Here is a 12819-nt window from a genome sequence, read left to right on the forward strand (position 1 = left end):
GACATGTTTGCATTCTTGGTCATTGGTGAGTGTCCTGTGAGTCAAACCTTTCACTCAGATGTATCCAGTTAACCTGGAAATGAGTGAAATCTATTGAAAGTGTATTTATGGCAAATTTAAATGTCTATTTACCAGACACTGGGCCATGGCCTAACTTTTAAGATGACTAGATAGAAGGGATGAGGGACCTGGGAACTGTCCAGCCCAATAATTCTTACTGCTCTGGGCTGACAGTGGGAAGAGGAGAAACTCTGCCCTCCACGAGCCCACATGCCTCATCATACCAGGGCTGAAGGGCTCAGGGCTTTGCCACCAGCATGCCTCATGACCCAGCAGGCTAAGTCTGTTGCTGCTAGGTTCTGATGACCAAGCTTGATCTGTAGGACCCACTGTGGAAGGAGAGAATTCATTCCTATACATGTCCTCTGCTGTGTGTGTATGTGTGTTCACACATGCGTGTATAGACACACGTGCTATGTATGCCAAGTGTGTGCACACAGGACCATGCATATAACAAATAAAGGTAATTAAAAAAACAGCACCTGAGAGCTGCCTGGGCTCATTCTTGTCTTGTAATGAAGAACCCCAAGGCTCAGGGAAGTCAGTCCCAGAACTGGGACTGATATCTGGGGTTTTTACCATGTTGCATGTTTCCTCGACATCACTTATGGAGATTTTCTTTCTTGTTGCTCTTTAGAGTTATTTTTAGTTGTTATGCGTATGTATATGTATGTGTCTGTATGTGGGTTTTATGCCTTAGTACGGCCATCTAAGGAGACCAGGAGAGGCTATTAGCTCTGGAGCTGGAGTTCCTCGTGATTGTGAGCTGCTGGAAACTGAACTCCCATCCTCTGCAAGAGCACCAAACTCTGCACCTCTCCAGCCCCTGTGTGTTTTGGAAAATCCTGCTGCCTCTGCCTCTTAAGCACTGAGTCCCAGCACTGTCATGCCGGGCTGTGGTGTTTTGATGGATGAAATGCTTGTTTTCTCCATGTCGTTAGCAGTGGGATTCCACATTGTTAGGAACACAAAGCTTCTTATGTCTACACATCTTTTTTTTTTTTTTTTTTTTGGTGGGGGGGAAGAGTTGGTTTTCAAGACAGAATTTCCTTGTATAGCCTTGGCTGTACTGGAACTTGCTCTGTAGACCAGGCTGGCCTCAAACTCACAGAGATCTACCTGCCTCTGCCTCCCTAGTGCTGGGATTAAAGGTGTGTGCCACAACACACCTGGGTTATGTTTACACATCTTCAGCCAGTGAGTTAGCAAAGCCCACATGAATCCTGAAAATCTCGTGAGATTTGTCCTCTAGGAGGTCAGTATAAGAGCCAAGAAGCATAAGATGTGTTGGCATTTGGGAGATGACAATTACAGTGCTTGGGTCTCCAAAAGACATCTAACAACCAGCTTGGTTTGGTTTTTTTATAGCCCAGGTTAGCCTCAAAACCTTAGTGTTCCCCCTGAGGTGGGGTTTAGGGGGGCAGCCTTACCAGGCACAGAGGAAGACAATGCAGAGTCCTGGTGAGACCTGATAGGCTAGGGTCAGAGGGAAGGGGAGGAGGACCTCCCTATCTTGGACTGGGGAAGGGGCATGGGAGGAGAAGAGGGAGGGAGGGCCAGATTGAGAGGGGATGAGGGAGGGGCTACAGCTAGGATACAAAATGAATAAATTGTAATAAAAAAATTTTAAAAAACAAACAAAACCTCAGTGCTTCTCCCCTCAAGCCTCCTGAGTGCTATGATTACTCCCAGCTAATAGGTAAAATTTTTATTTGTTGACTTCCTGCATTCTCCTGCTCTATGTCCCGTCGTTTTCTCTCCTTTGGTTTTAACTTACTCGTGTATCTGAGCACTTGCTTGTTCTGCACGGAGTTTCAGACGCTGAGCACATCCATTCTATAGTCCCACTCGTCTGTTGCTGGGCTTGAATCATGCCTCTCTTCTGCTCTACAGATCCCCGTTGTCGCCAACATTGAAGGAATGAACATTTTAGGACTGGTCCTTTTCTCCCTGGTGTTAGGAGTGGCTCTAAAGAAGCTAGGCCATGAAGGAGAAGAGCTCATCCGATTCTTCAGTTCCTTCAATGAGGCGACGATGGTGCTGGTGTCATGGATTATGTGGTGAGTGTGACTGCCGCCTCTCGTCCTCTGATTTTCCCCTGGCATCTAGGAGAGATATCAGTACACTAGGTTGATGACGTACATGGTACAAAATAATGATGTCATGCTACAAAAAGTGTTGATTGGACCAGTGAGATGGCTCAGTGGGTAAGAATGCTTGCCTCACAACCTGAGTTTAATCTCTGGATCTCACAGTGGGAGGACAAAACAGATGTCCAAACGTTGTCTTCCAACCTTCACAAAAAATATCACACACACACACACAATAATGACAATAACAGTGATGATGACTATTATGGTGAGGAGGAGGAGGAAAAGGATGCTTTAAATCTTTAAGGAGGTGATGCAGTATGCTCGTTTCTCCTCTTGGCTGGGTCTCTTAGAGAACAGGTTGGTATGCCCATAGATATTGTTTGGTGTTCGTGCTGACTTTTTGACTTTTGTCACCACGATCCATGTATGGATTCCCATGTCAACCCTATATTTGCCATGTCCAGTTTACTGTCTGGTGCATAAAAAAAGGTTATTTTATCTTAAAATGATAAACTTTAAGCTTCAAGGAGGCTCGTCAGTGTGACCTTTTGCAACTGGAGCCATGGTGGCCATGAGTCACCACATGGATGCTGGGATTGAACCCAGGTCCACTGCAAGAACAACAAACACTCTTATCCACTGAGCCATCTCTCCAGCCCTGTCAGTGTGACCTTTTGCTACAAACTCATCCCCTCCCTGCTTACATAAAAGTTGGCATGGTTTCTTATGAAAGCTTTTAATTTATAAGTGTTTCTTTGTGTCATCTTGATGAAAGGATGATTGCACAACAGAAACCATTAGCTTGATTCCTGACTAAAAAATAATAATTTGACTGTCTCCTTCAAAGCAATGTCCCAGAAATCAGGCCAGTTCCAGACCTCATGTCTTAAAAGCTTTGCTGGCATTTCACCTGTCTTTCTGAGGGTTTCTATTGCTGTGGTGAAACACCAAGACCATAAATGACATGGGGAGGAAGGGGTTATCTTAGCTTACAGCCTCACATCCTAGCCCATCATAGCAGCCCATCCCAGCAGCCAGGAGGCAGGAGCTGATGCACAGGTTATAGAGGGATGCTGCTTACTGGCTTATCTTTGTGGCTTGTTCAGCCTGCTTTCTTATAGCACCCAGGACCACCTGGTGGTACTGGCCAAGGTCACCTGGGCCTTCCCATCCCAGTCATCACTCAAGAAAATACACTGTACCACAGGCCAGTCAGACAAGGGTATTTTCCTCAATTAATGTTCTCTCTTTCCAAGGGCTTAGCTAGCCTGTGACAAGTGGATATAAAAACCAGCTCCCACATTACCTCAGCAGACCTAGTTTATGCCGTCACAGACAGTATTTCTTATGGTCAGCGCTAGTGATCCCGGTGCTTTTCTCTCTCTGATGACTTAGGTGCCAATTGGACTGGTTTTAGGAGAAAGTTGATACTGACAGGCCAAATTTAGACTCCGTCAATGGTGTTTTTCTTGCTCGGTGTAAAAACCATGTAAGCCAGCCCACACTGCAAACGTGCCACTTCACTTGATTGTTGTTCCGGGGAGAGAGTTGTTTGGCTTGGCCTGAGGCAGCCTCTCCTGTAGCCCAGGCTGGCCTTGAACTTGCTGTGTAGCCAAGGATGCTTTAGAACTTCCTATCCCGCTGTCTGAATCTCCCAAGAACTGACTTTACCACATCCCACTTTGGTGTTCTTGCGTGTTCACACTGCTGAGAGTGTGGACTGGTATGCACAGGCAGCTCACAGAAGGGCAAGCTGGCACGAGCAGTGCACATCCTGGGGTACCTACCTCCGTTGAAAATCAAGTAATGGCGTCTTCATTTTGTCAGGCATTGATTAGAATGAGAATAGGATTTGTGTGTGTGTGTGTTTGTACCTAGTGATTTTTTTTAACTTTTTTCATTTAATCACTTTACAGCCTGATCCCAGTGCCTCCCTCCTCTCCTCCCAGTCCCATCCTCATGCACCCCTTCCCCACATTCTTCTCAGAGAAGGGGAGGCCCCCAGGAGGTACCAACCCACCCTGGCACCTCAAGTCATAGCAGAGCTAAGCACATCTCCATAGGGGCCTGACAAGGCAGCCCAGCTAGGGGAAAGGGATCCAGTGGGAGTCAACAGAGTCAGAGACAGTCCCAGCTCCCATTGTTAGGGGACCCAGATAATGACCAAACTGTGCATCTGCTACATATGTATTGGGGATCTAGGTCTAGCCTATGCTTGCTCTTTGGTTGATGGTTCAGTCTTTTGTGCCCCCCATAGGTTGAGAATAGGGTTCTTAACCCAGGTGCTTTTGACCTCTAGGGCTGGACTTCAAAGTTGTGACAATGAAACTGTCTCCCTGACATCTCCAATAGTCTCCCGGGAAGAAAATCTCCCCTGGGAGGACATTGGTGCAGGAGCAGGGCTGAGGCTTCCCTCTAGACTGCTGGTGGCAGCCAGAGGTCAGAGAATAATTCAGCACCATTTAGTAATGTTTAGGCTGAGCACATCTTCAAGTCAGCAGAGTCCCTACTTGAAGTCTTGACCTAAAGAACACAGGCATGTGAGCATAGACAGGCATTTTCCAAGATGAGAACCTAAGAAGAAAGCAAGGCACGTCCATTCTGAGGAAATGCCGAACACAAGGTCATGAGGCCATACAAGCTTGCAATCCTAGCCCCTGGGAAGAGGAGCAAGGAGCTCAGGAACAGCCTTGGCTACCTGTAATCCTGTCTCAAACCGACCACAAAAGTAGTGGGGTGAAGGTTGAAACAGCCCAAATGTCTACCAGTAGTAGGCGGGTAGAAAAGCAAAATGTGGTACGCAGAAAATGGAGTGTTACTCAGCCTTATAAAACATGCTTTTCTGTCATCTACTACAATGCGGAGGAACCTTGAAGACATCAGGCTGCCGAAGCAAGATCACAGAAAGATAAAAATGTATGGTCCTGCTTCTGTGTACCTACAACAGCAGTTACCAGAGGCTGGGGTGGGGGTGGAGGCCGTGGGAGCTGCTGTTGAATGAGAACAGAACTTTACTCTGGACTGACGGAGACACTCCTGGGCTGGGTGGTGGCAGTGGCTGCCCAGCAGTTCAAATGCACTCAGGGAAGATCAACTCTACACACTCATTTTGATGTATTTCATCACACACACACACACACACACACACACACACACACACACACACACGACAGCTTTCTAAATGCTGATACGAGAAGGTCTGGGAGGCAGAATGTGGAATATAAAAGAAGCTCAGATTTCAATGCATTTCTCTATATCTAGGTACCCAGGGAGGAGGGGTGCTTGTCTGAGGAGGGACCTGGCTTGATGAAGAGGAGTGTTCTAGTCCCCAAAAGGGGGAGTATTCCTATTTGAAACCGAGACTTAAATTTTCTGATACTGCTTAGAATGTCTCTAGAAAGAAAGCTAAAGAAGCCAGTCACACTGGCCGCATCTGCTCAGCGCTGGGGGCTCATGCGAGAGACTTCGCTCTCCCTTCTCTGCCCCTTGAACTCTGAAGAAGGAGGCATTATTAACTGTAAATTAAAATCTTCAAATTAAAACAATTATAGAATTGTCACTGAATTGATATTCAACTAGGGCAACTGACTTTTGTTCTTTGTAGTTTCTATAATTTATGCCTTTTCTCTCTTTAAAAGAAAAAAAAATCTTCCTCTTCTGGCAGTGTTCCCAGAACATCACTGTTAATGACTTTTTCCCATGGGATCATGTCTTTCAAACCACAAAGAATGTAAAATTTCACAGACGCCCTGGGCTATGTGCACTTAGTTTCACAGCAGTTCTGTGGGATTCTTGTGTTTCTGAGTTCTCAGGACAAGTCTGAGCAAAGCTAAAAGTCGGCTTACAGTCTCAAGGCCATCAGCTTTTAGTTCCTGGCCTTTTTGCCATGTAGTTGGCAGCAGTCAATCAGTTAGGAACAATGTAGAGCCAGGTGTAATGCCACATGCCTGTAAACCTAGCACTCAGGATGCTGAGACAGGAGGATTTCAAGTTCAGACTAGCCTGGACTATATAGTGAAACCTGTCTACAAGGAAGGAAAGGGGAGGAAAGAGAGGAGAAAAGAAAAACTAAAAGAAAATAGATATGTATATACCAAAAAAAAAAAGGCCACCACATCTTTTTCTGTGTTTAGGGTTACTCTATGGGAAGATGAAGATGACTCGGTTGGAAGGCCCTGTTTTGGGAGTCTCAGCATCTCCCAGCCCCTCCCTGATAAGTGTCTGTGCTTCTGACCTAGGTACGTCCCTATAGGCATCACGTTCCTGATCGGCAGCAAGATTGTGGAGATGAAGGACATCATCATGCTGGTGACCAGCCTCGGGAAGTACATCTTCGCATCTATCCTGGGCCACGTCATTCACGGAGGAATCGTTCTGCCTCTTATCTATTTTGCTTTTACACGGAAAAACCCGTTCAGATTCCTCCTGGGCCTTCTCACGCCATTTGCAACAGCTTTTGCTACCTGCTCCAGGTGAGTGGGCTTGGGGACTACCTTGGCTACTCAGAACGGTATGGGAATGGAGCCAGGCCTCCGTGGTTCTCTTGGGAACATTTTGTACTGAGGCCCTTGAGTGAATTCACACGAAGAATGTAACAAGTGAATCCCGGAAGTGGTGTTTCACTGCTGCGGGGCTTAGCAGTTGCACTGGAAACTTTGCAAGAAGTCTGGCTGTTGTCCTTATTTCAAGGATAGAAGGCAGGCGCTTGCCAGGATGCTGCCCACTGATGCATTGCAGGGTCTGAGGCAAGTGGCATTTGCCTGGCTAGGAAGGACTATTTCCATGTGTGTGTTTCACCCATTTCTAGCTCAGCAACCCTTCCATCCATGATGAAGTGCGTTGAAGAGAACAATGGTGTGGACAAGAGGATTAGCAGGTTCATCCTCCCCATCGGCGCCACGGTGAACATGGATGGAGCAGCCATCTTCCAGTGTGTGGCAGCGGTCTTCATCGCCCAGCTCAACAACAAGGACCTGAACGCAGGGCAGATTTTCACCATTCTGTGAGCTCCTTATGCTTTCCTACATCTTTAGGCTTAGAACTTTTGTGTGTGTGTGTGTATATATATGTGGGTATGTGTGTGTATATATGTGTGTCTGTGTGTATAGGTATATATATTATGTGTGTTATGTATGTATGTACGTGTGAGTGTATATGTGTATATATGTGTGGATGTGTGATTTGCATTGAAAAGCCAATCTCCCCATCACTCGGTGTCTCATTTGTAAAGATAAGACAGTGAGAATGTATCACTGTCATCCCTCAGTATCTTGGGGCTATGTTAGTTTTCTTGCTGCTGGGACAGAATTCCTGACAGAAAACAGTATTTTGGCTTACAGTTTGAAGGGATACAGTCCACCGTAGTGGGAAAGGTCTGGGAATGGATATGGAAAGCTGTGTGCTCACATCCAGGTGGGTCAGGGCGAGTGCTGGCCTGCAGCTGGCTTTCTCCTTTACACATTAGGGTGAGTCTTCCACCCCAGGTAACCCTTTCTGGAAATGTCCCCATAAACATACTCAAAAGGTGTGCCTCACTAAGGTTCTAGACATTTCTCCACTCAATCAACTGACAATCCAAAGTATCTGTCACAGGCACACTGGCTCCAGGACATCTTTTTCCAACAGATAACGGGTAGTGTAGTAGTTTTTGCATTTCTATGACAAAATATTTCCAAGAAATGACCTAAAAGATGAAAGGTTTCTTGGGGCTCCTGGTTTAGAGGGATTTTAGTCCATCGTGGCAGAGAAGGGTAATTTCTTGGTCACGTGGTAGTAGGCAGGAAGCTGAGGGTGGAGGTCAGGACAGGAGCAGGTAGAAAGCCCATCTCCCAGAGATTGCACAGCCTTCAAAGCACAGCTGCCAGCTCACAGACAGGTATTGAAAGCAGCCTGTGGACATATCAGGTCAAGCCATATCAATAGTGTCTTGTGTAGAATTAACACGTTTTCCTCGATACTTTAAATCATTTCTAGATTACTTATGTACTTAACATGTAAGTGCTATGTGAGTCACTGCCATGCTATATCGTTAAGGTAATAAGAAGAAAATGGCCTATAGATGTTCAGTAGAGACAGTTTGTTTTCAGTGTTTTTGATCTGTGGTTGGTTTGATTGTGAACACGGAACTGGGGGCTATGAGGTCTGAATGTACTTGTGGCATGGATCATCTCTTGAGCTCCTAGGGTGTATGTTTGTTATTTACAAGTCAGGCAGTGCTCTGCAATTGCCCCACACCCACATTCTGTTCAAGGCTGGCTTTGCTTTGTGGTGCCCCAGGGTGACTGCCACGGCGTCCAGTGTTGGAGCAGCAGGCGTGCCAGCTGGAGGGGTCCTCACCATCGCCATTATCCTGGAGGCCATTGGATTGAGCACACATGACCTCTCTCTGATCCTGGCTGTCGACTGGATCGTGTAAGTGGCTGATAGCAATGACCCTGGGAACGTGATGCTCCCATCAGACCTGGTGCATGTAGAGAAACTTAAAACCATCCTTGCTTTGGAAGGAGTCTGTAGTTAAGCTGGCAAAACCAGGTTTCGAAAATAAGAAGTCAATGATATAACAGGCAAGAGCCAGTGAAGGCTGAGAATGGCAGGAGACCCGGTCATCCAGGGCTTGCTTGTCATATTCAGTGGGTGTGAGGGACTATGCAGTTTGACAGCAGAGTGGAGTTTCAGTAATTGGAGCAGTGGTTGGCCCTGGCCTGCAAACATCCAAGGAATAGTCTCTATGCTAGAAGAGCACGCATACACCCTGCACTTGGACTCAGGAGATGTTAGGTAAGGGAATGACCAGGTTGCTGTCCCTGTGGTTCCTTACAGACACAAGAGTATCTGGAGCTTGAATACCTGAGCCTCGTGATATGCTTTGTAGGTATGAATAATGCTGCCCTATGGGAAAGCTGCCTAAGGTGGTGGTGCTGAGGCAGCAGAGAACAAGGGTAGGAAGATGAGGCCTTGAGCCCAGGCTTTTCTGTATGCATGCTCTTGCCAACCATGGTAGAAGCCGCACAGTCATGGTGAGGCCTAAATGAGTCAGCATATGAACTTACAGTGCACAGAGCACGGGGCATGTGGGGCAGCTTTCAGTAAATGTTAGTAAGAACGGTTCTGCTGGGCTGGTCATGGCCAGGCTGAGAGCTGCTGGCTTCAGGCGCTGGCACTGGGTCCATGATGGTACTTGGAAATGGTAGTCTTTCCAATGTAGATACAGGACTGAATTCTGAGAGCTCTTCACAGAAATGGGGTGAAATGTCCAACAGAGACTCCTGTGCTGCAGACACTTCATCAGACAGAGCTCCATCTCTGAGCTAGACAGAACCAGAGCCATGTCAGGGATCATCTGTGTCCTCCTCCTCCTTCCTCCTGTCCATGGAGAATGTATCTTAGAGGTACTCAGCTGGGAAGGGAACTAGCATCCCTATGGCTGCCCAGCAGAGGCCTTGGGCACACAAGCCACTTGCAGAGGGCATCAGCCCTCCAGTGCCCTTGGGAAAGATCACGGTTTTTCTGTCTTCAAAATGGCTCCAGAACTTTCTGTAAGCTCCAGGGACTGGGGTAGACATTGAGCTACCCTGGGCTAAGGAAGGTATGGGAAAGCCATTGCTGTTATCTGTGGAATGCCTGCTCACAGCCATGGGATGCACGTGCTGTTGGCATGCTGTGACACTGAGGAAGAACAACTAACACAAACCACGACTACTCTCTTCTCCCAAATGCATGCGATGTCTTCTATAGCGAGGCCCATTCCATGCAAGAGAAGTGTGAGGAAAGATGGTGGGAGGGGACTGGATTGCCCCTCCTGTATCAGCTCCTAGGACTATGGAGTATGCACGTGTGACCTGTTTGCCAGCCTCGGCTTCTCTTTCCCACATTTTCTCAGTGAGAGCTTACTTTCCTGAGAGTAAATGCTGCTCGAAGGGATTCGGTTGACAGCAGACTGTTAGCAGTGTATGCCCTCCCACACCACAGCCACAACCAGCAGGGTGCCTTCCCCTGTAACCGTGCCTGCCACTGATGACTCTGGGTATAACAGCAGTCCTTTCTCCTTCCTGTTTCCACCAGGGACCGGACCACCACTGTGGTGAATGTGGAAGGGGACGCCCTGGGAGCCGGGATCCTCAACCACCTGAATCAGAGGGCAGCGAAGAAAGGTGAGCAGGAGCTTCAAGAAGTGAAGGTGGAAGCCATTCCCAATTGCAAGTCGGAGGAGGAGACGTCGCCCCTGGTGACACACCAGAACCCAGCAGGCCCTGTGGCGGTTGTACCAGAACTCGAATCCAAGGAGTCAGTGCTCTGATGGGTCTGGGTCTCAGGCTAGCCTGCTAGTACCAGCGACCCCCCCCCCCCGGTAGCCCGCCCCATTGACATGGGCATGGCCCTCACAGACTTTTCCCCAAGCAATGTCTAATCACCAATTTGAGGATGACCTCTCAGCGGAAGCATGGGGCTCCCAGGCCAGGACTGATCACTGAGGACTGTCTGTCTTGATCTGTGTCTCAACAGAGCTGAATACACCTTGACTGTATTTGAAAACCCCCTTGAGCTGCCAGGCCTGGGGGGGCCTGGGGATAAAGTTGGGGGAATGCAGATGGACTCCTCACTGTCCCCTGGTGGCTCCACATCTGGTGCTTTCTGGGCAAACCAGAGGGGTTGATGGTTGTCCAGCACATTGTCTCAGCACCAGCAGACACTGAAGAAATCCCGGGGTCTTAGAGCTAAGGTCTGCTGAGCCGTGAACTGTGAACTGTGTTCCACCTGTGTGGTGGCCTCTAAGGGACCAGAGGTGCTGCCCAGTGTCAAGTTGTACATACTCCAAGTGGGGGTTAGCAGAGCTGGGGTCTCAGCTTGAGTAAACCATAAGTTCTGAGGCCAGGGGAAAGACTGGAGAGCACGCTAAAGAGGCTACGACAGGATTGTTCCCGTTCTGGTCCTGAGGCACTGTCCTGCTCCCACTGAGGCTTGGCCCTCTGCCAGCATTTTCCCTCTGTTTCCATTTTGATTTTGGCAACAGACCCTAGGACCTCCTCCTCTGGGAGGGGGATGATGTGGTCCTCCCTAAAGTGCTGCAGAGCAGGAAATCATATACTCCCCAAGAAACCCAAGCACTGACAGAGGGGAAGCTCTGTTCTCGGGCCCGGCTTTGGTCTCCACGGGCAACTCCTCACTTTGTGTGTCCCGTGGTTAGCCGTAGACTACGTCGTTGGGAGCTGGTGAGGCCAAACGTAAATCTGTGGAAATTACTGTTCTGCTTCTTGGAAGTCAAGTTCCAGCACCAGTAAGTGGCCAGTTTATCTGAGAAACCACCCCCTCCATGGAGGCCACCTGCAGGCACGAGCAGCTCCTCTGGACTGTTCTCAGACTTCAGAACTCACATTCAGTGCAGCCTCTTCGGCGCGAGCTGCCTCCTACCACATTTCTGGGTACCCAACCTTGGGTTATGGCTCTACCCACAGTTTCTGCTATCCCCACCCATAATAGAAAATTAAGCCCCTAAGTCATCGGCCTCATCCGTTCTCTTGCTTTCTCTGGTGCACTTATCACTGCACCCCATACACTTGGGGCAGGTGCCATCTTAAAATGGGGCCTGTGCCTGAGTGAGGGGATGGGCATGATCCATGAGAGACAGAGCACGTAGCCAGAATGAAGGCCCAGCCCTTTAACTCACCTGAGCCACTCCACTCTCCTGAGGGGCCAGGAACGACCAGGAACTGAATGGGGAGTGGCAGACCTTGCTGCCAACACTGCTTTTAAAGGGGATCAGTCACATTGTTTAATTACGAATGAGCATTTGGTATTTTTAAAGTTTCAGTGTATATTTTCCTCTGGGTATTTACATATACTTTATGTATCGTGTGTGTGTGTGTGTGTGTGTGTGTGTGTGTGGTTTTAGCCCTAAGCAAGTTTGAGTTTGGATAAAGGGGAACTAAACTACAAATTATGTCTTTGGCATCCTAATATTCTCACTTCTAAAGAATCTGTTAAATAGGCATTGGAACCAGACAGCAAAAGCCACTCAGATGCCAACCTGGGCCCAGGAAAGAGTACTGCTGTGGGCTGTGACACGCATGGGATCTCCCTCTTACAGACCAAAAGAGGAGGCAGTACCATGCCTCCCTTAGTTTTGGCTGTCAGTGGAGTTTATGGAGTTAGGTAATGAGGAAGATTCTGCTGCAACTGTCTGAAATGTCTCCTTGCTATTTTTCTAACATGTTCATCTCTTGGTGTTTTGTGTACGTGTGACATTTGCCTTAAAACATAGCACAGCTATCAAAAATGAGTAGCGTGTTTTTACTGGCATCTGCCTGTCCTTGCGTCCTGTCTTGTATTTGAATGGGCCATCACATCACTCCTTGAGGAGATGGCCTGCGGCGACTGAATACAGTTTTCCTTTCCCTTTACAGCTAGCATGAACCCCTGGGGAAGGAGGATGGTTCCCTCCAATGGAAAAACCTCACTGATAACTGGTGTCACTGGTCCTCTGCGGCTGCCTGCCTGTAACTCATGATCATTAAGCTTGCATTGGTTTCCCACTCCACACGATTAGGGCTCTGGCAGAAGTGTGTGGGTTTGCCACAAACCTCTAACATTAAGTGTTGTCAGAACAACTAGGTTGACAGGGGTTAATGAAGCATCCATGCTAAGCCAAGCACTGGAGCAAGAACAAGGC

General features: G+C 48.0%; 1 protein-coding gene across 1 annotated transcript in view; it reads left to right on the plus strand.

Annotated features, from left to right (window-relative positions):
* Positions 1–12426, plus strand: part of Slc1a4 (solute carrier family 1 member 4) — a 30498-nt gene extending 18072 nt beyond the window's left edge. The window contains exons 4-8 of the mRNA XM_021648469.2: positions 1954–2120; positions 6392–6625; positions 6961–7155; positions 8430–8564; positions 10215–12426. Coding sequence (XP_021504144.1) covers positions 1954–2120; positions 6392–6625; positions 6961–7155; positions 8430–8564; positions 10215–10449 — 966 coding nt within the window. The 3' untranslated portion in view covers positions 10450–12426. The remainder of the gene's footprint in view (positions 1–1953; positions 2121–6391; positions 6626–6960; positions 7156–8429; positions 8565–10214) is intronic.
* The last annotated feature ends 393 nt before the right edge of the window (positions 12427–12819 follow it).

This window comes from Meriones unguiculatus, chromosome 12, assembly GCF_030254825.1.
Source record: "Meriones unguiculatus strain TT.TT164.6M chromosome 12, Bangor_MerUng_6.1, whole genome shotgun sequence".
Classification (NCBI taxonomy): domain Eukaryota; kingdom Metazoa; phylum Chordata; class Mammalia; order Rodentia; family Muridae; genus Meriones; species Meriones unguiculatus.